Raw genomic sequence first — 23,974 nt, forward strand, 5'->3', positions numbered from 1 at the left:
TTGTGAACCAGGGCATATGATCGTGTAAAATAAGTTGCATGTCATAAAAGTTATATTTATACAAATCAAATAGGTTGTAAGAAGAAAAATATGAATTACCATGTAGTGGGTAATGCTTTGAGTACTCCATGCATCTTGCATACTTTTACCAAAAGCTTGAAGGGCTAGCTTTAATTTCATGTTGTCATTGTCTATCCATTCTTTAGTATGCAGAAAACCTCATCAAGAGCCATCCACAATTTTGCTTTGCGATTCCTAGCCTTTCCATTCTCAGCATGGTCTTTAATAGCTTATGAAGCTTCTTCCACTGCTTATACTTTATCGTTGAGCAATTACGACTCTTGTTGATTTTTCCTAGTTCACCAAAACCATGAAATGAAAAAAACCTGTGAGCTTTCACATCTCCAAGTGAAGGTTTTACTGGAACTTCATGTGATGATGATGAACGCTTTTGACAAGCAATTATCTTTAGCTCCTAGCCACCATATATCATTCTCTGATTGTACACTGAAGCTATCATCATTGCTCACAAGCTTTTGTGCCACTCCTTGAAGTGCTCTATTCATCAGGGTTATGGTGAATCGTTCTGTCTTTTTTTGCTTCAATATCTCACATTCATCTAGCTTAAGCACAAAGATTAGTTTGCCTTGTACCTCCTCGCTTGTCACATTATAAAATTTGACCGTTTTCTTCCAAAGATTTTGTAAATTGAAAAGAATATTAGACGATTCATTAAAGTGTACCACTCGTCCCGCATTTCTAAATTCTTGGTTGATGAAATATGAATCACCCAAGTATTGTGAAACTTCATTGTTGAGACCTTGTCGTGCTTGACATACATGAGCTGGTATAGGTAAGACAGAAGATGAGACCTTTTTATCTTTGAGCTAGATCTTTACTGATTTAAAGATGCTTGAATATCCTTTTTGACTGATGCCACAATTATCTATGACACTTTGAACATCTAAAGTATCAATGGTTGTGCTTTGTAGAAAATCACTGATTATATCTTGCTTTATCTTCTTGAACTTTAAGGCATCCAAAATCTCTTTTGCAACATGAGGTGCAATCAAAGAGGAATATGAAGATTTGGCCATTTGAGGATCAATATTTTCCTTTTCAGGATGAACCATGCCTCTGCAAAAACATATTTTTGATTAGCTAATAATCAATAATTTGTTACAACAAGAATATGTACTAAAATGATATACCTTATTGCTTGAATCCTTTGCTTAAGACCTCCACTTCCAACTTTGAGGGTTTCAATGTTGGAAACACTTCTGCATCTTTGATGAAGACCAAGTGGAGTGGTTTTTATCCTCGTCCTTCTCACCTCCTTTTCAAGCTCAACAATGGTTTCTTTGGAGGATAATATTTTGTTCTTCAAAAGTGTTTGTTCTTGCAGAAGCTTACTGTTTTGCATCAATAAATTGAACAAAGATGGTTGTTGCTGCTTCAATATCTCTAGATTTATCATTGCTTGTTGTGTATTCCTGATCACCAAGTTATTGCAATAACCCAAGAGACCATGAGACCCATCCCCAACAAAATGTAATAGAGATGTAAGATTATTACATGGAGGAGTAGACATAGCAAGGGGATCCATAGGATAAAGTGTTCCATCACACCAAAGATCAAGATGTTTATGATTAGTATGTCTCAAGTGATCCATATGCAACTAAGTAAGTGTGAAAGATATGTCCCTTTTTTTAATGGGCTCATAATTTGTGTCTATGTCTATATGGAGATGATATTTACGCTTAAAGAGAAAAGAAGATTGGTTGTTAGATTGTGCATTCTCCATAATCAAGGATTTTTTAGCAAAATGGTTGATCTTTGTAAAAGTTTCTCATCAAAATAGATTGGTGCTACGGCCAATTTTTTTTTAGCTCAAATGAGTTTGAACTTTCCCTCTCTTATTTCAAAGTAGAACGTCTATTTAGATCTTGTGAGATCCTTTAAGGCACAAACTTTTAGCAAAATCTTAATCATTGCAACACAAAATATTTGTTCTACCTTATTGATAGATTTTCTCTATAACTTCAAAATACTTTTGTGCTAAAAGAATTGCACGAAAAATTTGTTGAGGTGGAAACTCTTACAGGGCCCAAACAAGACCCCAAAATTTTCCTAATGCTTGCATTCTCTATTGAGAAACAAACATATAGAGCATCTAAAAAAGATCTTTGAGAAGTGCATGACTTATCATATCTGTTTGAATTTGGAGAAATGTGCCTCATGGTAAGACAAGGGAAAATTTTGGGACACATTGTGTCCAAATATGGCATTTTCACAGATCTTGAGAAGATACAAGTCATTGTTTCTCTTCCAAGACCCACAAAAGTTAGAGAGGTATAAAACCGTATGGGCCATTGTCGAAGGTTTATCTATATGTACGTAGTCATTAGCAAAACCTCTCTACACTCTCATCACAAAGTTTGAGTGAATTGAAGAGTGCAAAAATGCATTCTAAGAATTGAAGCAGAGATTGATTTTTACTCCAATTTTGAAAGCACTTGATTAAAATAAGATATTTCATGTCCATGTTGATGCATTGGCATACATGATTGGATGACTTGCTAGACTCATATCTATTCAATGTCGAGATGGTATTGAGGTGGAGTGAACATGTAGTACCCCTTCTCACCATTGGTTCATTGCATATAGAAAGGAAACCATCACCATTGGTTCATTGCATATAGAAAGGAAACCATCAATCATCGAGCAAACACAAACACTTGTGCTAATAGCAAGAAGGCTATACAAGCCTGGAAATGATGGAATATTGAGGTTATGTATAGAGTCAACAAACAAAAATATGTACTTGAGACAAGCTAATGTGCAAACGACACGGATTCACAATGGAAAAACGCAAACATTCTAACGATTGATGAGACTTGGAGTGTACTGTCCTAATATGCAATGAAGTGTTCATGACTATGTTAGTTCATGTGACATTTGTGCAATCCAGGAACCTATAGAACATGCAACATTATTCAAAGTAGTAGTTGCATCTAAGTGGAGTAAGTACATTGTGGAATACCTCAAAAAATGTGCCTTGTCGAAGAAGATGAGTAGATCTGAGAAATATATGAAACATTGTGATGAATGCCAACGCACTACAAAACCTATGAGGTGAGTGAAATTCCATTATGGCCTATGATGCGAGCAAGGGATTTCTCCAAGTGATGGATAGACTTTGTTGGACCTATCAAACCACCTGCATATAGAATGCATGCTCAATATATGATAGTGGCCACATATTATCTAACCAAGTGTATTGAGGCCAAAGAAACACAAAGAAATGATGCACAAACAATAACACAATTCTTGTACGAGAATATCTTCACCAGATACAAGCTATCAATTGAGATAGTGAGTGATCGAGGGACCCAATTTTTAAACAAAATGATTAAATTCTTGTGGAAAGAATTCATGGTGCTTCATTGTAAATCAGTACAATATCACCCTCAAGAAATCGAATAGGCAGAGAGTACAAATAAAATTTTATGCACAATGCTCACAAAAATAGTGGATGAATCAAGCGACATGGAAAATAGTGAACGAATCACAAAAATAGTGCCCCTAGAAACTTGTTGGGACCAGAAGTTACATTCAACTCTATGGGCATATCAGGTAGCATACAAAACAACCCTTGGGACAACACCTTTGAACTTAGTATTTGGGATTAATGCCATGCTACCCATAGAGTTCTTGATTCCTACACTATGAGTAGCCAAAAACCTAGGATGGATCGGACCTAAATTGTCTAATAGAGTTGTCCAGCTAGAAAAGCTACATGAATTGCGACTCAGATCTATTGTTTCCATCTGTACACAAAAACGGCACATGAAAGAGTTCTATGATCAACACGTGATCAACAAGGAGTTTCAAAAGGAAGACTATGTTTTCTACATCTTGAAACAACAAAAAGTTAAAAAAGCAAGGTAATGGCCCATTTGTGATCGCAACAACATATCGCCTAGTGCACTTGGAACATTAGAGGGAGAGGAGATGCCTACTTGGATCAATGGTTGCAGATTAAAGAGATATCATTTACTATTAAGTACTAAAATGCTGAACAAGATTCATCAAGCAATCGAACAAAAGTAGATTTCTTAAGCCATTCAAGCTCACGCAAAGAAGGAAGTGAAGTTGCGGATTTTAGAGTGCAAAGAACAACAAACCTCAACCCCAATTCGACAATTAAAAACCCCATCTCCTCCTATTCGAACGATTCAACCGGAGCCAAATTGGCTTGGAGGTATGGATGTACGCATCAATATTCAACTGGTAAATGGATCACTAGAAAGAGCACTTGTTGATACTTGAGCGCAAGTTAATTCCAAGAAATATTTAACTTACCAAAACCTGTCAGATAAGATATTGATTCCAATCAAGATAGAGCGCTCAGTAGCCAACAAAGGGAAGATGTGTCAGCTTAGGTCAGGCCAACATATCAATTAACATTAATGACCATCACTACCCACATCAATTTCATATTAAGGCAAACATTGATTTTAATAAAGAAATCATCTTGGGAGTCTCATACATGCAAACATATAAAGCACTTCCAGATTGGCAAAAAGAAACCTTAAAGTTTCACCTTAAGGGCACCTTTTATGTCACTCCCTTAGCATTGATAGATCATATCTAGAATGTACTGGTAGTTCACACCAAACTGTAGTCTGCATTTGAAACTAAACTACCTACATCAACCGATGGAAAACAAATCAGGAAAGTCTGGGTGAAAAAGTCACTCATAGAAAACAAACCAAAGAAGATATGGTTACCCAAGATACAAGTTTCAAATATCCCTTCCATGTCTACTCAAAAATGACTAGCACGGAATCGATCTCCTCAAAGTAATTATACTTGGAAATAGAAATCAAAACACCATACCCCCTATGTATCCAACAAACCCAAGTACAAATGGATTCCAAAGTCCAAAATAGGGAAGAAACTAGCCGCCAACAAACCAACTTGGTAATGGAGACCCAATCAACCAAACTAGCAAACAAGTTCCGTCCCCATAGCCAATTTAATACAAGTGGATACCAAAAGATAGAGGAGGCCAAACAATCATACAATTAATGGTACTAACTAAACCAACAATTAGGGAAAGAGCATGCCATCTTCAAAAGCTTTTTTTTAAAACAATGCAGTTTATATGGAGCCTCACTAAAGAAATCCACTGAGCAGTCTATTTAGTTCCCGCAACTTGCACAACCTATTGTTACCCAATGTATCTCTTCCATTAGCATAACAAGGCCACTTTACTGCCTCCATAAATACTTTGTTCGTGTCCATGCACATTGCACAAACCTTCATCCGGGATGACTCAGCATGGGAAGGGGGAGTAACAGTAGCTTTGGTAGCTTATTGTAAGATCTAAAGCTTCAAGATGTTGAGAAATTATCTATATAGTGTACAAAGCATTCACGGGAGCAAAGTGAGACATGGACCCCGATGGCCTCTAAAACGCCGAGAGCCGATGCACGCCGCAAGCCGGTCACGGTAAAGCGAACAAGGGGCACCACCTAGCTTTGAGCGGCTAGGACACAGACAACGGTGATGTGAGATATCACGAACTTATACACACACACACACACACACACACACACACACACACACACACACACACACACACACACACACACACACACACACACACACACACACACACACACACACACAGAATGAACAAATGATGAAAGCCCTCGGGGGGTGTGAGGGAGAATTACTTCTTGACATATTTACAAATGATCTTCTTTCCAACGATGTGGCACACCGTGGTGATAGAGAGATAGTGAACATACTTGGTGCGTTCTCTAGAGACAACTCGGTGATGTGAAACTCGCTACCAAGAATGTGTGTGTGTGTGCGCATCGACCATTGGAGTCGAGAGGTGGACGTAGCTCCCTTCACATGATGCAATTCCCAAACAAACCATTACACTAAATCCCCCCTCTTGTGACGCGAACATTACCAATTCCTCCCACTAACACTCTACCAAGTGTTGACCTCTCATGAGCTGCCCCCCCCCCTCCCCCCCGATAGTGACCTCTCAGTGCCCTTTTATAGGTGTTGGTTGCTTAGATCAAGGTAACCCGGTTTGATTAGGGTAAGCTAATCGGGGAGACAAAGCAAGGCGGTGGGCCGGGGTGGTTGACCCTTGCTTTGTCTTGGGAGTTATTATAATGAAAAACCTCTAGGTGGGCCTTTGTGACCATCACCTAGAGAGACGAGAAATTACAAGTTGGGATCTTTTTACAAGGCTTGCGTGAAAACTAAAAAAATTGATGATAATAACCTACGATCTACTGAAGAGGGCGTCGTGGTCCCGTGATGCCAGTGAATGGCAGCTTTGCCGGTGCTTTGATGTAGTGCGTTCGTCTCTTCGGGGCCGGCCGGGGCATGCCTTCGGCGCATTTGTTCTTTTTGTTGTCGGTGTCGCGTGATTTTGGTCGTCCTCCTTTTGTTGATGTCGTCGTTATTTACCGTTGGTGTGTGCATATATGAATGTGTGTGTATGGATGGGTGCGTGTGTGTGAGTAGGTGTGTATATATATGTATGTGTGTGCGCGGTGTGCATGGGAACGGGGGGGGGGGGGGGGGGGGGGGGGTATGTATATAAATAAATAAATAAATAAATATAGTTTTTGGAATGTTGGCGACGTAGAGGCGGGGGGGGGGGGAATGGAGTGAGAGAGAGAGTGTGGTGCATGAGCGTGTGTGTGTGTGTGCGCGTGTGTGTGTGATGGTGCGGCGCCTACACGGCTGAGTGGAGAGAGAGAGCGCGAGCAGCTGCCTGCAGGGCGCGCGCACAGCACGAGGGAGAGAGGGAGAGGGTGTGAAGAGAGAGGGGGGGGGGGGGGGGTGAGAGCATAGGGTGGTGTGGTTGTGTTGCGCCCGCGAGGGCTGGGTCCGGGGGTGCGAGCGAGAGGGAGAGAGGTGGGGCTCGACAACGGCCAAGAATCGGGGGGAGGAATGCCTAGTCAACGAGAGAGAGAGGGGGGGAATATTGGAGAGAGAGAGAGAGAGAGAGAGAGAGAGAGAGAGAGAGAGAGAGAGAGAGAGAGAGAGAGAGAGAGAGAGAGAGAGAGAGAGAGAGAGAGAGAGAGAGAGAGAGAGAGAGAGAGAGAGTATAATGTCCCCTAAGATGGGTTCCCACCATGGGATAAGGAGAGTGAGAGAGGGAGTGTGAGGTGGTGAGGGAGGGTGAGAGAGGATAGGGGGTGGGTGTGTGGTTAAGGGAATTGAGAGAGAGAGAGAGAGAGAGAGAGAGAGAGAGAGATAGAGAGAGAATGGATCCCCTCCATGGCTTGCGGGACCGCCCTCCCAAAAGAGAGAGAGCTAGTGGGAGGTGAAGATGGGGGGGTGTTAGGCTGTTGGTCCACAAGGGTTGGGGAAGAAAACGAGGGGGTATAAGGCCGAAGGGGATATGGACGAGCAAAGAGAGATGGGTATAATATGGTGGCCTGCTGGGGCTGGGGTGTGGATGAGCAAATAGAGAGAGAGAGAGGGAGGATATTTGAAAGAGAGCGAGAGAGAGAGAGAGAGAGAGAGAGAGAGAGAGAGAGAGAGAGAGAGAGAGAGAGAGAGAGAGAGAGTATATACAATATCTATGGTGGCCCGCTAGAGGGTGTGACAGAGGCATGAGCGTCTTATGCGCCCACTGGACTGGGTGATGCAGCAGTAGAGTAGGTGAGAGAGAGAATATTGGCGGAGCCGAGCAATATGAGAGAGAGAGAGAGTCCGTCTTTTGGCGATAATGGAGAGGTGTGGCCAAACTGGTGGCGCCTCGCTAGTGGTTAAGCTTAGAAGGGGGTGGTGAATGGTAAAGAGCCTTTTTTTGTATTTTTTTTTCTTCCTTTTGTAATATGCCTTCCCTTCCTTAGGGTGTGGTTCTCGCGGTCGCGGTTTTGAAAACCGGCCGTCATTAGCCCTCCCATCTGGCTAGAGGCATTCATGCTTCTAGCCCTTCCTCTGCATCTTTAGTTGTGGAGTTGGAGGGTTCTCCCTCTTCTGGAATATCTATCATGAAATCTGGATCAAACCTAAGGAAATACCTTTTTGGTCTCCATCCATTGACTGTGGTCTTGTGAATTCTCCCATCTGCTTCCATCAGCTTATAGCTGCCGTTGTCATAGTGCTTCTTGACAATGAATGGTCCTTCCCATTTGGGTTGAAATTTCTTGTCCTTCTTGGTGTCAAATATGTTGTTGTATCTCAATACTAGCATGCCTTTCTCCAGGCCCTTTTCCTTAAGCCCTTGATTGAAGGTGAGCCGGTGTCGTTCTGCCTGTGCTGCATAGTGATTGATTGCTTCTTTCCTATCTAGTTGGAGCCTCTCCAAATCCAGGATGTGGTTGCGGATATTTACAGTGTTGACCTTCAGTTTCTTCTCATAATGGCGATGAGGAAGTATTCCCGATAAACTAGCCCTGGTGGAGTTTTCCACTTGCATGGTGTAGTGGAACTCTTGTAACCTAACTAGCCATTGAGAGATCCTAGACGAGACATCCATGTGTTACATTACATACGGAAAGACCTCCTCCATTGTCAGAATTACAAAGGGTCTAGGCAAAAGATAGGAGCGGAACTTTGTGGTAGCAAACATTAGTGCGAGAACCATGTGTTCTACTATTGTGAATCCCTTTTTTGATGAGGTCATGACACGACTAGAGAAGTAAATAGGACGCATGAAAGAATTTTGGGGCTCGTTCTGTATTAATACGGCTCCAAGTGTATCACTTCCTACACTAGGGTTCACATAGAATGTCTCGTCCCATTTGGGGGGTGCAATGGTGGGAAGCGTAGCTAGAATTTGCTTCACCTCGATAAATTGCTGCTCATTTTCTTCACTCCATGAGAAGACATCCCTCTTGGTGACTTGTTGTAGAGGGAGGACCACTTGAGATAGCAAGTGGATGAACCTGCTTAAGTATCTTACCTTTTGAAGGAAAGAAACCATTTGCTTAGCTGTGGTGGGTGATGACAAAGATACTAGAGCCTGGATTTTGCTAGGGTCAGCCTCAATTCCTTTTGCTGAAATTACATGACCAAGGAGAGTGACTTTACTCTCACCAATGTGACACTTATCTACGTTGAGCTGGCCACCCAAGGTTTGCAGCCTGGTTAAGCCATCATAGACTTTTCTTAAATGGAGGGAGCATGAACTATAGATGCAAAAATCATCTATGAAGACCCGTATTGATGTTTCAAAGTAGGGTTGGAAGACAAAAGTCACATAGCGCTGAAATGTGGCCGGAGCGTTGGTGAGGCCAAAAGGCATCACTCTGTAAGCAAAGCAACCCCAAGGCGTGATGAAGGTTGTCTTCTTCTGGTCTTCCTCCGCAATGCTAATTTGGAAGTATCTTGATTAGCCATCACATACTGTGTAGCGCTCATGACCTGCCACTTCATTGAGAATTTCATCCTGGAATGGGAGTTGGAAGTGATCCCTCTTTGTGGCTGCATTGAGAGGTTTATAGTCCACACAGACTCTCCACTTGCCATTCTTCTTTGGTGTGACTACTATTAGAGAGACCCATTCTGAGTCTTCGACGGGGTAGATGAAACCTGCCTGTAGCAAACTCCTCACTTCTTTAAGTAGTTCCTCTTGTTGGATTACCCCAAGTCTTTTGAGCTTTTTCACTACGGGTTTACTGCCTTCCTTGAGCTTTATGTGGTGTTGCACTACTGTGATTTTTGTGATCTTATCATAGCCATCAATGAACAACGTAGTGAAATTACCTAGCATGGAGACATACTCCTTCCTCTCTTCATCGGTTAACTCATTGGAGAGCATCCAATGTAACTTACTTGCATCCTCTAAGGATTGCGTACGTGATGGTTCCTCTCGGTTTGTCAGGGGTGCTTCAGATTGTGTCAATCTTTTTGGGTCTTTGAGGATGACCCCCATCACTTCGATGATACTATCACACTCATCAGTTGTTGTTGTCTCTTTTCCTGAGGTAAATGAATGGTCACTGGTGGACTCATCTTCTGAAGCCTCCAAAATCATGTTGTGTTGCTTCCCAGTTCTCATGTCGTAGAATATGGACTTCCCTTTAGCGTCCTTCATCTGAATCATTCCGGTACTCCAGTGTGGCTTAACTTTGAAATAGCCATGAGCCAAGGTCTCTCAAGAATGATAGGGTAGCCCTCCCCTTTGTGTGGCATGACAAAAATGTCTACCTCCACTTCTGTATTGAATGCTTTTACTTTGATTGCATTCATAATGCCTACGCATTTCACTCTTATGTTGTTTGCCATTTTGGCTCGGCAAGGTGCTGGCCTACTCACTGCTAGACCTAGATGGTGCATCAGTTTTTCACTCATGACGCATATTTGTGCACCACCATCTATGTAGACGTTTGAGATTCTCTGCCCCTTGATGTGGGCATCCATAGTTGGTAGGATGTCGTCGAGATTCCTCCCAAAGATAGCCCCATCTATCCTTGGTCTTGATTTCCTTGTACTCACCATCTTCGTCCATTGCTTCCTCATTCTTGGTGCAAGGTGCAATAATTGGGGCCAAGTTATCTTCGGGCCCTGCATCAACACATCCTGAACTAAGTCATAGGGTTTAGCATACTCACCTAGTGAGAAATCCACGATGTCTATCTTCCGTCGTGGTTTAGCTGCTTGGTTGCTAGACTCGCCCTTATCTTTCATTCTCTCCTCTTTTTGAGAGGCTTCTTCGTGCCTGGCACGCTTCACTCCCATAGCATCCACTTATTCTACTTTTGCTTTCTCTTTGTGCTTCTCTTGAATTGATTCTTCTACCTTTGCCTTCCCTTTAGCTTACAAGCTAATAACACTCACTGCTTGGTTTACAGCAAGTGATGGGGGTAGTGGTGGAATAAGAGGTGGTGGTGGTTGTTGTTGTTGTACGGGTGGTCGAAGGATTTGGACCAGTGGAATCTGTCCTGGTTTCCTGGATGGTGGTGGTCTCGCCCTTGGTGGAGAGATCTGATTCTGTCTCCCTCCTCTATTGAAATTCTATCTCCTTGGATGTGGGCAGTAGTACATGCCATGGCCGTCTTCCCCGCAATTGTAGCAGTGGTACTCTTGGTTTTGCCTTCGTTGTCCTCTTCCTTGTTCTAGATTTTTGACAGGTGCATGCCCTTGCTGCACCAGATGCATGGATAAACTCTCTAGTTGGGTAGTGATGCGACTCAGCAGGTCTTGCTGCTCCTCTGATGCCTCTTGTGGTTGGGCTCTATGAATGGCTATTGCAGTCACTGGGGTTAGTCGGACTGAGCTTGATTCCTCTGACTCGTTGACTCTTACTTGCATGCACAGATTCTTGTCTTTAAGGCGGGCTACTTCTACTGCCAACTCATACGTTGCAGGAAACCTTCCCTTTACCTTCTCTTTAAGCGGCGACCATAGGCCAGCAATGAAACGGTCCTTCTTCATGAAATTAGGCGCTCCTTCGCGTTCCTCCAGTGAGGCACAAACTTGGACTCACAAGTGGAATACTCTAGCAGACCTCCCTGCTTTAATTCCGTCAGTAGCTTCCATAGATTTTCCGAGGTTGTTCCTCCACCAAACCTCTTCACAAAGGCATCACGTAACACATCCCATGCATTTTTGGTAGCCTGGGGCAAAGTATTGTACCCGGACTTGGCCTCTACTTTCATCAGTAGAGGAGAAATTCGAAGCCGTGAGGCGTCGTCATCCTTGTTGGAAACCACACAAGCGATGTCGAGATCTTCTCCCTTCTTTCCACTGAACGTGGGGAAAGAAACACTTGCCATGGTAGTGACTCAGGAAATTACAACCCTTTTTTCTTTTTTTCCTTTTTTTTTCTTTTATATTAATGAAAGTAGCGGCTCATAGCGGCTTTTTACAGGGTTGGGTGGATAGATTAAAACAAGATAAAGATGGAAACATTGAAGGAGTGGTGGTAATCCAATATGGGGAGAATGATAGGGTTTGGGGAATTAAGGATTTCTCCTAGCACTGCCGCACCGAATAGATACACGATCTTCTGTTGGTAGAAGATTTTCCTATCTACATAGATATTTGCATGCATATGCTGCAGGAATCTAAACAAGAATGTTGTCGCTCCGTTTTCCATCATGCACAGAGGGTGGAGTACTTACTTATACTCATACCGTGCCAATGTTGATGAGTCGGCACATCCACAGGAGGTCGTTGCCTTTCATGGGATCTACCTTTCCTTCGTCGCTCAGCACGTACGGGGTGATGGAGACGCGTTTGACCACTCCCAGCCTTTTGGCTAGCAGCAACTGCAGATAATTACCATAGTCGGTGTGTTGCATGAATTCCAATCCATTCAGCTGTAATTCATCTCCAGCCCACTGGGTCTCACCCGTGGTGGAGAGATTCTTCAGGATAATTTTTATAGGGAAAGGAGGAAGACCCTCTACCCGTCTTCCAAAACAGCGAAAGTAGTAGCCGAACCACTCTTCCTTAGGGCATGGGAACCTTCTTACCACTTCTGCTTCAGGATTGTCAAAGTGGATTGGCAGCACTCGCATGTGCCGTGCGAATCGATAGGCGACCTTTCGCCGCTTAGCCTCGGATGACTTTCTCTTTGTCAAGCTGGGTACGACCTGGCTTTCTGAGCTTGAAGCACTCGCTTGGCTAGACGCTTCTTCCTTTGGGGTCATGTGTTTCCAGACTGGTTTAGCCTCTCCTTGCCTTTGGCTTGAGCAACCCCTTTAGGCCATTTTGGAGTAGTTTCCTTAGGAAAGAGGGGTCTTACCGTTTTCTTTCCTCCTTTGATGTGGACGACCTCCTCGTGGTGAATGTCGATGTAGATGAGTTCAATCCCTCCACTGCCTTCGTTGCTGGCACTCATTGACAGTGTGCTTTGGTTGATAGCAGTGATGACACTTCATAGGCCTCCCACTTGATCCTCTCAATTTGTGGTTAGAACGAGCAACACGAGATGGGGAGCTTACCTCTTGAATACTGAGTCCTGACGATACTACAGCCTGGCAGTAGCACTTGAATGAAGGCAGCTAGTGCCTCTTTAGTCTCCTCCTCTTCCGTCCTCCAGTTAGAGAACTCCTTCCACCATTCGTCCATGATTGATGAGGTGCGTTGCTTTTAGCATTGTAAACTGAAGGTTTCTTGGAATCCCTCCTTAGTGGGGGCACCAAAAGGACGGGAGCAAAGCGAGACACAGACCCCGACGGCCTCTAAAATTCCGAGAGCCGATGCACGCCGCAAGCCGGTCACGGTAAAGCGAACAGGGGGCACCACCTAGCTTTGAGCGGCTAGGACGCAGACAACGGTGATGTGAGATATCACGAACTTACACACACACACACACACACACACACACACACACACACACACACACACAGAGAGAGAGAGAGAGAGAGAGAGAGAGAGAGAGAGAGAGAGAGAGAGAGAGATAGAGAGAATGAACAAATGATGAAAGCCCTCGGGGTGTGTGAGGGAGAATTACTTCTTATCGTATTTACAAATGATCTTCTTTCCAACGAGGTGGCACACCGTGGTGATAGAGAGATAGTAACCAATTTGGTACGTTCTCTAGAGACGACTCAGTGATGTGAAACTTGCTACCAAGAATGTGTGTTTGCGCGCATCGACCATTGGAGTCGAGAGGTGGACGTAGCTCCCTTCACATGATGCAATTCCCAAACAAACCATTACACTAAATCCCCCCTCTTATGATGCGAACATTACCAATTCCTCCCACTAACACTCTACCAAGTGATGACCTCATGAGTTGCCCCCCCCTCCCTGATAGTGACCTCTAAGTGCCCTTTTATAGGTGTTGGCTGCTTAGATCAGGGTAATCCGGTTTGATTAGGGTAAGCTAATCGGGGAGACAAAGCAAGGTAGTGGGCCGGGGTGGTTGACCCTTGCTTTGTCTTGGAGTTATTATAATGAAAAACCTCTAGGTGGGCCTTTGTGACCATCACATAGAGAGACGAGAATTTACAAGTTGAGATCTTTTTACAAGGCTTGGGTGAAAAAAAAATAAAAATGATGATAATAACCTACGATTTACTGAAGAGGGCATCGTGGTTGCGTGATGCCGGTGAATGGAAACTTTGCTGGTGCGTCGGTGTAGCGCGTTTGTCTCTTCGGGGCCGGCCGGGGCATGCCTTCGGCGCATTTGTTCTTTTTGTTGTCGGTGTCACGTGATTTTGGTCGTCCTCCTTTTGTTGATGTCATCGCTATCGGTGAATCCTCCATTTTTTTTGTATTTACCGTTGGTGTGTGCGTATATGCGTGCGTGCGTGTGTGTGTATGGATGGGTGCGTGTGTGTGAGTAGGTGTGTATATATATGTATGTGTGTGCACAGGCGTGCGTGGGAACGGGGGGGGGTATGTATATAGTATATATAAATAAATAAATATATTTATATTTTAGTTTTCGGACTGTTGGCGATGCAGAGGCGGGGGGGGGGGGGGGGGGAATGGAGTGAGAGAGAGAGTGTGGTGCGTGAGCGTGTGTGTGTGTGTGTGTGTGTGTGTGTGTGTGTGTGTGTGTGTGTGTGTGTGTGTGTGTGTGTGTGTGTGTTTGTGTGATAGTGCGGCGCCTGCATGGTTGAGTGGAGAGACAGAGAGAGCGCGAGCAGTGTGTGTGTGTGGCGGCTGCCTACAGGGCGCGCGCACAACACGAGGGAGAGAGGGAGAGGGTGTGGAGAAAGGGCGGGGTGAGAGGATGGGGGGGGGGGGGGGGGGGGGGTTGTGTTGCGCCCGCGAGAGCTGGGTCTGGCAATGCGAGTGAGAGGGAGAGAGGCGGGGCTCGACAACGTCCAAGAATCAGGGGGGAGGAATGCCTAGTCAACGAGAGAGAGGGGGAATATTGGAGAGAGAGAGAGAGAGAGAGAGAGAGAGAGAGAGAGAGAGAGAGAGAGAGAGTAAGTATAAGGTCCTCTAAGGTGGGTTCCCACCATGGGATAAGGAGAGTGAGAGAGGGAGTGTGAGGTGGTGAGGAAGGGTCAGAGAGGATAGGGGGTGGGTGTGTGGTTAAGGGAATTGAGAGAGAGAGAGAGAGAGAGAGAGAGAGAGAGAGAGAGAGAGAGAGAGAGAGAGAGAGAGAGAGAGAGAGAGAGAGAGAGAGAGAGAGAGAGAGAGAGAGAGAGAGAGAGAGAGCATCCCCTCCATGGCTTACGGGACCGTCCTCCCAAGAGAGAGAGAGCTAGTGGGAGGTGAAGATGGGGGGGGGTGTTAGGCTGGTGGTCCGCCAGGGTTGGGGAAGAAAACAGGGGGGGGGGGGGGGGGGGTATAAGGCCAAAGGGGATGTGGACGAGCAAAGAGAGATGGGTATAATATGGCGGCCTGCTGGGGCTGGGGTGTGGATGAGCAAAGAGAGAGAGAGAGAGGGAGGATATTTGAAAGAGAGAGAGAGAGAGAGAGTATATACAATATCTGTGGTGGCCTGCCAGAGAGTGTGACAGAGGCATCAACGTCTTATGCACCCACTGGGCCGGGTGATGCAGCGGCAGAGTAGGTGAGAGAGAGAATATTGGCGGAGCCGAGCAGTAGGAGAGAGAGTCCGTCTTCTAGCGATAATGGAGAGGTGTGGCCAAACTCGTGGCGCCCCGCTAGTGGTTAATCTTAGAAGGGGGTGGTGAATGGTAAAGAGCCATTTTTTCTTTTTTTTTCTTCTTCTGTTGGTAATATGCCTTCCCTCCCTTAGGGCGTGGTTCTCGCGGTCCCGATTTTGAAAACCGGCCGTCAGCATGTTTTGCCGCTTAAATTTTTGTTTTCTTGTTGCCTTTTAGTGGGATTTAAATCTTATCAGGCATAATAACGAGCCATAATGACAACTCTTGATAGACATGATTTCTAGAGTGAGTATGTATATATGAGTGTATGGAATAATTTTGGCTAATTTTTTACCAAATATTATTAATTTTCGATAATTTTCTTTCTTTTTCAATCTAATAAGGATAAAATATTAAAAAAACGAGCCAAGAAAGTCGGAATCAAGTTCTGAAAGAAAATTAAAAATCTACAAAGCGAGAGCTTTGAGAATGAAAAGTTTGGAAGGATTTGGCACAAGTCAAATTTTGGGTCGGACCAAAATTGAAAAATTGAGAGAAATTAAGGATCGGGCATCCAGATGATGAACCGTTATGATAAACCACAACAAACAAGGTAAGTATACACTTAGCACTCTGGGTAGGTCGAGCACATATAGGAAAATTATGCCAAAATAGAGCTCATTTGCATTTGTCAAAGCTACACACACACACACACACACACACACACACACACACACACACACACACACACACACACACACACACACACACACACACACACACACACACACACACACACACACAGACATACAGACATACAGAGAGAGTTGCTGGTTTTATGCTTGCTATGGATACCCAAAGACTTCATATTGCACCAAATTTCACAAGTATGATCCTTAACTAAGCAAGAGAAAATGTGTATATTGCACACTACACAAAAAACACAAAAACAACCGCACAAATCAAATTGAAGACAAAAAAGTTGCAAACTGTCAGGGGTCCAATTTGGCATAAAAAACACTACAAATTCAAAAATATTTAATCAGTGAGCTTCCAACACTGGATAAAATTTGGCCATGTACCCATATTGAAAAATGGGGAGGGAACATTGATCACGATCAATGTTCCTCCACCCCCAAATCCAAAGATATTTGGGCAAAAGGGTCTTCTCAATACCGCCTATTAATTGATGTAATTACAGACTAAAAGAGTTTCCCAACATGGATTGCAATCCTAGGGAGGTCACCTAATAAAAATGTAACCTATCACCTAAGTTCAACAGAAGGGTATTTAAAGTTCTTGAAACTTACAGAAATATATATACAGAAGGGCCTTATTTTTTCAAATTTGAAAAAAACTTACAGGTTTTAAAAGAAAAGGGTACATTATACTCCTAACAAAATTCATAGATAAGGGGTTTTACAAACATGTCTTGAACGCACATGATATGGTAGTTTTACACATAGTGAACCCCCCGAGATTGCGATCCATGTACCCTATAGTGCAAGGAGAATGCAAAATTTGGGCCCACAATTAGATATCTGCTAGGGGATATCATCCTGAAAATTTCAGTGAAAATGGACACAAATTGACCCCAACCCTTGGAAAATTGGAAAGTTGACCTGTAAATGGTCATTTTGACCCAGATGATGTAAAAATGATCCAAATTCCAAAATCTATGATCAATAGCCCAGGAAACATATCAAGAACCTCCACACCAAATTTGGTGACATTTGGCCACAAAACATGGATTGCGATCCATGTACTTAAAGAGCAATTTTTGCAAAAACCAAGTAGAGAATGCATGTACAAGCTAATTATGGCAGGAAGAAGAGAAGAAGAGGCACCATCAAGGGAAGAAGCTACCAAGTGGACTAAAAATATGTTGTAAAACCCCCATTATGTATGTATGCACATGTCAAGACTTGGGCTAATCTATAGGGATGGAAAATCCAGTTTAGGTTATAGAAGTCTAGGCATCTTCTTTGGGCTTCTCACTGTGGAGTAAAGGGATTAGGAAAGTGTAAAGATTGTATCTTTGAGGGCGAGTGTTGAAGATTATGGTAAGGTTGGTGGAAGGTGAAGGGTCACAAAACCCATATGAAATGTATTAGTGTATGGCTTGCTATAAAAGACTCTCATTTATCAATGAAAGCTCATCCAAATTTGTGTACATGAGGTGCAATTCTTCTTATGGGCTTGTGATCACTTGCACTTAACTCAAGATCGTGTTCATGAGTCGAAGCTAATCTATCTTGGAACCTAATTTTCCTCAGTCACATCATTTGTTCACACTCCTCCCTCCCTTCCCCTCTCTCTCTCTCTCTCTCTCTCTCTCTCTCTCTCTCTCTCTCATGCATTATGCTTAGGCATCACCCACCCTACCTCACTTGAACCCATAGTATTTAACATTGGGCTCCTACAATCAAAGGAATCCAAGAGAAGACATTTTTAAGTCTCAACATGAAGCTGGTTAAGCACTTTTTGTGTTGTTTGTGAATATGACACACTTGGCATACATGTCAGCCAACACAATGCCAAACATAGTGGTTATGCATGGAAAGTCCTTGACTAGAAATTGCACCATGAAATTTGTGTGCCAGGTAGCCTAATATTTCTTGATCCTACTCCTCATTTGTTGGCCCATTACCCTCATATTTCTTGATCCTACACCTATTTGGCATATTGTTCAATTGAAAAACTCCAAGAGACGATACTTTTGTACTCATGAAGCTCATTTAGATTTTTTGAGTAGACCACACTTTGGAATACATGTAGGTCAAAGCAACACCAAAGTATGACAATTTTCTCCAGTGCTAGGAAGCATTGTCTGCTCATAATTGTCTAGGGAGAAAATTTTATATTGATACAATCACCAATGATTGCGATGTGTGGATTTATGTAAGATGTTAAACATGGACAATCTAATATTTAATGATATCTTTTATCAGTGGCTCCTACAATTTTCTGCAAGAGCCTCCAGCTAACGATCTCAACATGAAATCCATCAAGGTCCAAGTACAATTGATTGAATTAGGACGAAACACTCGCTCCTTATTCATTCTACTCAACCCGTTGCTTCCTTGCTTGTTTTCCCTTTTGCCATATTGTGGAGTTCAAGCACTCCAAGTATTGCTCGTCAAGAAATTTACGTTGGTTTTGTGAGTAGACCATAGTTGGCATACATGTGGACAAAATCATTGTCAACCATGGTGTCTTTTTCTAAGAGCTCCTAATTGACAACCTTACTAAAACTATGTTTAATTATGTATACTATGCACATAAAGCCATTGACTTTAGGATGCAAGAATAGGTGTTTGTATCATGAGAGAAACCCTCTCTTCAAATCACTAAAAATTGGCAAGTGCTTTGTAGCCCTATCCTCTACTCGAATCTAGCATCCCTTTCCTGCAGTGCTAATTTTCTCACAAACCAATTCAGCCCTTGTGCATCACATGCAAGGGAAAACATGTCTTTGCTCCACAAGATGTTGTTGAGTTGTTTTTTTTAATTTGGGACCTAGCCTAAAGAGGGTCTTTGCTCCTATCAATGGCATCTCAGTCACCCATTTCATTGTGTTAATGTCTGCTTTTGATACATACATCCATGTTCTCATCTCAAGGATTCTTTTTGCCCTCTTCTACTCAATCAGCCAAGGAAAGATGTTTGTAAATCCACTTTCTCTTAGCACCTCAACTTTGCATAATTGAGGCAAAACTGCCTTGGCCAAATTGAGGCGTAAGTAGTTGTAAGATCTTGCTACAAGAAGCTCTTACATGAGAAATTGCAAAGATACTTGAGCAAGCCTTGGGGCTTCACTTTTACAAAACCCTCTATATCACATGCGTTCAAGTAACATTTAAATAACCCCTATTATTAAAGGAATCCTCTTCCTTTAAAGCCTATATATATTTCTTTAAAAGTGATTTTGAAAACCCCTTCCATCAATGTAAGCCTGTAACTTTCCTAAAATTAAAAAATCCTCTCGATGGACTCATGCTCTACAGTTACATATTTAATGTGTACCCTCCAAGCTTGAAGCACTCCTTTGGTTGAATTGTTAGCAATACCAATCTACTAGACAAAATTATGCATGTAGCATTAGAGGTGGCATTAGGAGAAACATGGACTCACTTTTGAGCCTTTTAGTTCTAGAGAGAGAGAGAGTGGCGCTCAACCAATGAAGAAGAGGCTTACGTTGTGTTGAAAATTGGCATTTTGGAGCCAAACTCGTTTAGAAAAAACGGAGAAAATAATATTTTTGTTCTTCAAATTATAAAATTTCTTACTTTCAAAGCATAAATGCTATAAGTCGTACTAACTCTATACTGTAAAATTTCAGAACTTGCATTGAAGACTCTAGTATCTATGTTTCCGCCCAAATATTACTTTTAGTAGTTCTACTTCCCTCTCAGAAATGTCTTCCTTTTTTCATATTTGCGTTGACTCTACTGTGTTTTCTAGTGCACACCATTTCTTGTGTTGAGATCATCTCACACTCTTGGCCTGTTTCTCTCTCTCTCTCTCTCTCTCTAATTTAATTTTCATGGTTAATTTGCACAATGTGGTTTGTAATCATAAGATTTTCTCTTTAATTTGTAATAATTTCATATTGTTTAATAAATTTGTATCATCATTTAATATATATAGGGTTAACACTCATTATATAATAACTATGGTGTACAATCTTATCATAAGATTCTTAATTTATAATTTTGTCATACAGATATGGCAGACACGAAGCTAGCGAAACATCAACGAAAGTTCGTCTCCGAAGTGATTGTGAGACACTTTCATTACATGTCAGAGGCAGAGATTAGATGTTGTTTAAACCCTGTCGCTCCGGAGCATTTTTATCAACTTACAGAGACTCTGACCAAGTCTGTGTTTGAGCAGCTCCAGGTAGTGTTTGCACCAGCTATTTTTGACATAGCTCTCATGACATCAGGTGCTTTAGTAAACATGGTCAAACAAACCATTGGACAGATCATGAAGACCTTTCAGGAACTGAAAAATCCTGCAATTAATTCCTTGCCAAACATAGCTGAGCGCATACATCTTGTGCAACAGCTTTATACAGAGTTCAAGAGCAAGGAAAAGTTAGAAAGAGCAGCAAAGCGTGCAAGAGTGGAAGCTAGCTCTTCCGAAGTTGCTATTGAACCAGAAATCCTTATTAGAACAGAGTCTGCAGCGTCATCCGTTGTTGCATTAGACCTCTCTCAGCTACCACCTATTTTACACCTTTTAACCCGACACAGCCGTCTTCAATATCCAACCTCCACAGCTGGGAGAGGGAAGATGGGCACATGTGAAGCATGTGGGTGTCACACATCCCGCTTTCAAAGATCAAGTGTATGCTGCAAAAGTGTTCAAAGTACACTTACATGGGCCCACCATGGAGCAACAGGTCAAAGACGAAGCAACAATTTTGGATATTTCCCATCGTGGTATTATCTACCCTCTTGCCATGGTGCACCACGTGGAGCGACCTATGCTCATTTTATGATTTTGGAATGGCGGCCATGTGGAGCAATGGATAAAAGAATGCACTGCAAACGGCAGTCAACCTGTCATTCGCGATTACGTACTCACGAATGGAATAGTAGAGCTATTCCAGGAGAATATTTTGCAGATCATCAATGCTCTCCTCAAAACTCTGAAGTATATCCATACACATAACTACCTCCACAATGATCTACACTCTCGCAATATGATGCTGCATTTTGGCGAAAAAGGTGTTTACGTTGGCATTGTGGATTGGGGTTCATGCACCAAAACAAATACCACAGCTGGTTTTCCTCCTCTACGCGATATGAAGATAGAAACTAGAAAACAATATGAGAGAGATTATCCATGGGCAGCCCCTGAATGTATATCTAGTAATCCTCCCTCCTGGACCAAAGCTATGGATATTTATTCCATGTGTCATACATGTAAACCCATTTTGAAATGCTTACCAACCCCCCAAGAACAAAGCAAGATACATTTTTTGAGTAATGTACTTGCCCATCTTGAAAGCGGCAAGCGTATTGACCCCAAAACCCGACCTAATGCTTTTGATCTCTCCTTATGTTTAAATGGTGCCCATAGAGTGGGTTACAACATTGTAATGACATCTGGCTTACGACCAGTTGATGATTAATGAAAACGCAGTCTCATGATTTCATCATTGTTTTACTTTAGGTGTCAGATTTAATTATATGTTTAATTGAGCAAAAATTCTATGTTTGTCATTCGATATACTGTCAAATTAATTGAATGGGTATTTAAAAGTAATGACATGTTCACCTGATATGCAGATATGGAAGAAAAACTCAACCACGCTGAAGCTCAGGAAATTTTTAAAGAAGAACAAGTTAGATGTGGACAAGCAGATCTTTCTACTATTGCCAACATTGAAGAAGATGAATCTGAGCTACAAGGCGAACCATTAACCCTTAAAGAGTGCAAAAAGCTTTGCCCAAATCATTTTGTACGCCATCAACTATTTCAAATAAGTGGCAATGCAAAAGATACAGCTCCGTTAAAGCTCTCTGATTTGCAACATAAAGGACTGGCACGTGTATTGCTGCAAAGGTTTATACGACAAGAGAGATGTCTACCAAACAACAACCAAGTAGCAATTTACTTTATCCAACAATGCTATGTTCGATATGTTTTGCTGAAGAGAGTGGATTGGTCAAATCGTCCAGGCACCGCTGGCGTTGGATGTGGACGCATTGCAGAAAAGGTGGCAGCACGCAATGCAAATAATCCAATGCCTCGTCGCAAGCATCCTATTGTTTTACTTCAAAAAGAGTCAGAAACACTGACAGAATTAGCCAGCCAAGGACAAGACCTTGCCAGCCAAGGAGAAACACCGAACATGCTTCGTGGCCGGATTCTTGAGCTTGAAATAGAGATAAGTGATGCACAAGAAAATCTTCAATGATATGAATCATTGTATGGACCTTTGCTAGATGATACTACCACTTCACATCAAGATGATGCTGCACCATCCCCAGATTTTACCATAGACGAGCTTATAGCAGATCTATCAAACTCATAAGTCACTCAAAAGCTTTATTTGGTGACTCAAAATTATATCAAACTCTTTTCGATTGAGTGATTTCAAACCTGCATCGACTTTATGTAATTTTTATTTGACAAGATATTATCGGCAGTTTATTATTTTCAACTGAAGAGACCACATCTCTTAATTGTGTATATATTTGAGTGTGAGTGAATATGTGTCTGAGAGAGAGAGAGAGAGAGAGAGAGAGAGAGAGAGAGAGAGAGAGAGAGGTTTTGATGTGAACGACAACGAGATAACACTTTCTTTCATCATATACAAAAACTTGTTGAGTAAGTATTACAATGGTACTCTCACAAATCATCTTCATCTTCAAAAACTGCAACCATATCATCTACTTTGTCCATATCTGAGCATTCTAAAACTATCTCCCATTCCATATCATCATCATCATCAACTTCTGCAGAAATAGCTTCATGCGTTTGGAAGACTCCATATTGCTTTTGAGCGGCTCTAGTTGCAATGTTTTGAGGCTTATGAATAAGTCTCATATTGCAAAAAACATACACCAAATCAGCAGCACGGTTAGTATGAACTCTGTTTCGCTTTTTAGTGTGCACAAAGTCGAATGCTGACCAGTTTCGCTCACAACTTCCACTTGATGCAGCTACTGATAAAACTCTAAATGCAATGTGTTGCAACTCCACTTTCTCTCCACCGTACTCCTTCCACCATAAAGGTGCACTTGTTTTGCCAATGGCATCTATATGCCATTGATCCTGAAACATACCAGTTCTGTTGACATAATCTACTCGCTGATGAAAAGCTACTTTTCCATCTTCGTGTCCTAAGAGTTGGGAGCACACTGTTTTGAAGTCGTACATAACTTCTTTGTTGGCAGATTGCTGATGCATTTGAAACTTAGGATCCAATACAAAAGCCACACCATGCAATGGCGTATGCAACTGCACCCAACGCTTGTTAACAATTGTAATCATGGTAGCTTTATCCTTTGCACCAAAACTGACATTTTCTCTTAGCTTGCGTATAGCCTCTGACATATACCAGTAGACCCGACCAAAAATAAAAGAATTTGTGTCAACTTCTCTCAAAAGATCTACAAATGGCTTTGACACAGTTACTATTCTTTCTACATTACGCCAAAAGACTGGCGAATTTACTGTTTGCGCACATCGACCAACTGCTTCCTGATAACTTGGATACTTGCTGAGCCATCCATCCCATCTTCTGTCTGCTAAGGTTTCCATCAATGCAGGCTTCAAATATTGCGAAGCAGGTAAACCTGTCCTGCACCTATACTGTCTCTGACTGTCCTGTCACTGTCGTGTAAGCATAGACTGCGACAATGCCTTAACGGCAGTAAAACAAAGATGCAATCCCAACTGTCTAACTCACAATCAATACATCCTAGCTGCCTATCTAAGGG

General features: G+C 42.5%; 1 protein-coding gene across 1 annotated transcript; it reads right to left on the bottom strand.

Annotated features, from left to right (window-relative positions):
* Window positions 1-887: 887 nt before the first annotated feature.
* On the bottom strand, window positions 888-1,606 carry LOC147449835 (uncharacterized). Its single transcript, XM_086522706.1, has 2 exons — window positions 1,212-1,606; window positions 888-1,137 (listed from the first exon to the last, which is right to left on the bottom strand). Exons 1-2 carry the CDS (start codon window positions 1,604-1,606, stop codon window positions 888-890), a joined length of 645 nt encoding a protein of 214 aa, XP_086378832.1.
* Between the last annotated feature and the right edge of the window lie 22,368 nt (window positions 1,607-23,974).

The sequence above is a fragment of the Adiantum capillus-veneris genome, chromosome 10 (assembly GCF_014529385.1).
Source record: "Adiantum capillus-veneris isolate H3 chromosome 10, ASM1452938v2, whole genome shotgun sequence".
Classification (NCBI taxonomy): domain Eukaryota; kingdom Viridiplantae; phylum Streptophyta; class Polypodiopsida; order Polypodiales; family Pteridaceae; genus Adiantum; species Adiantum capillus-veneris.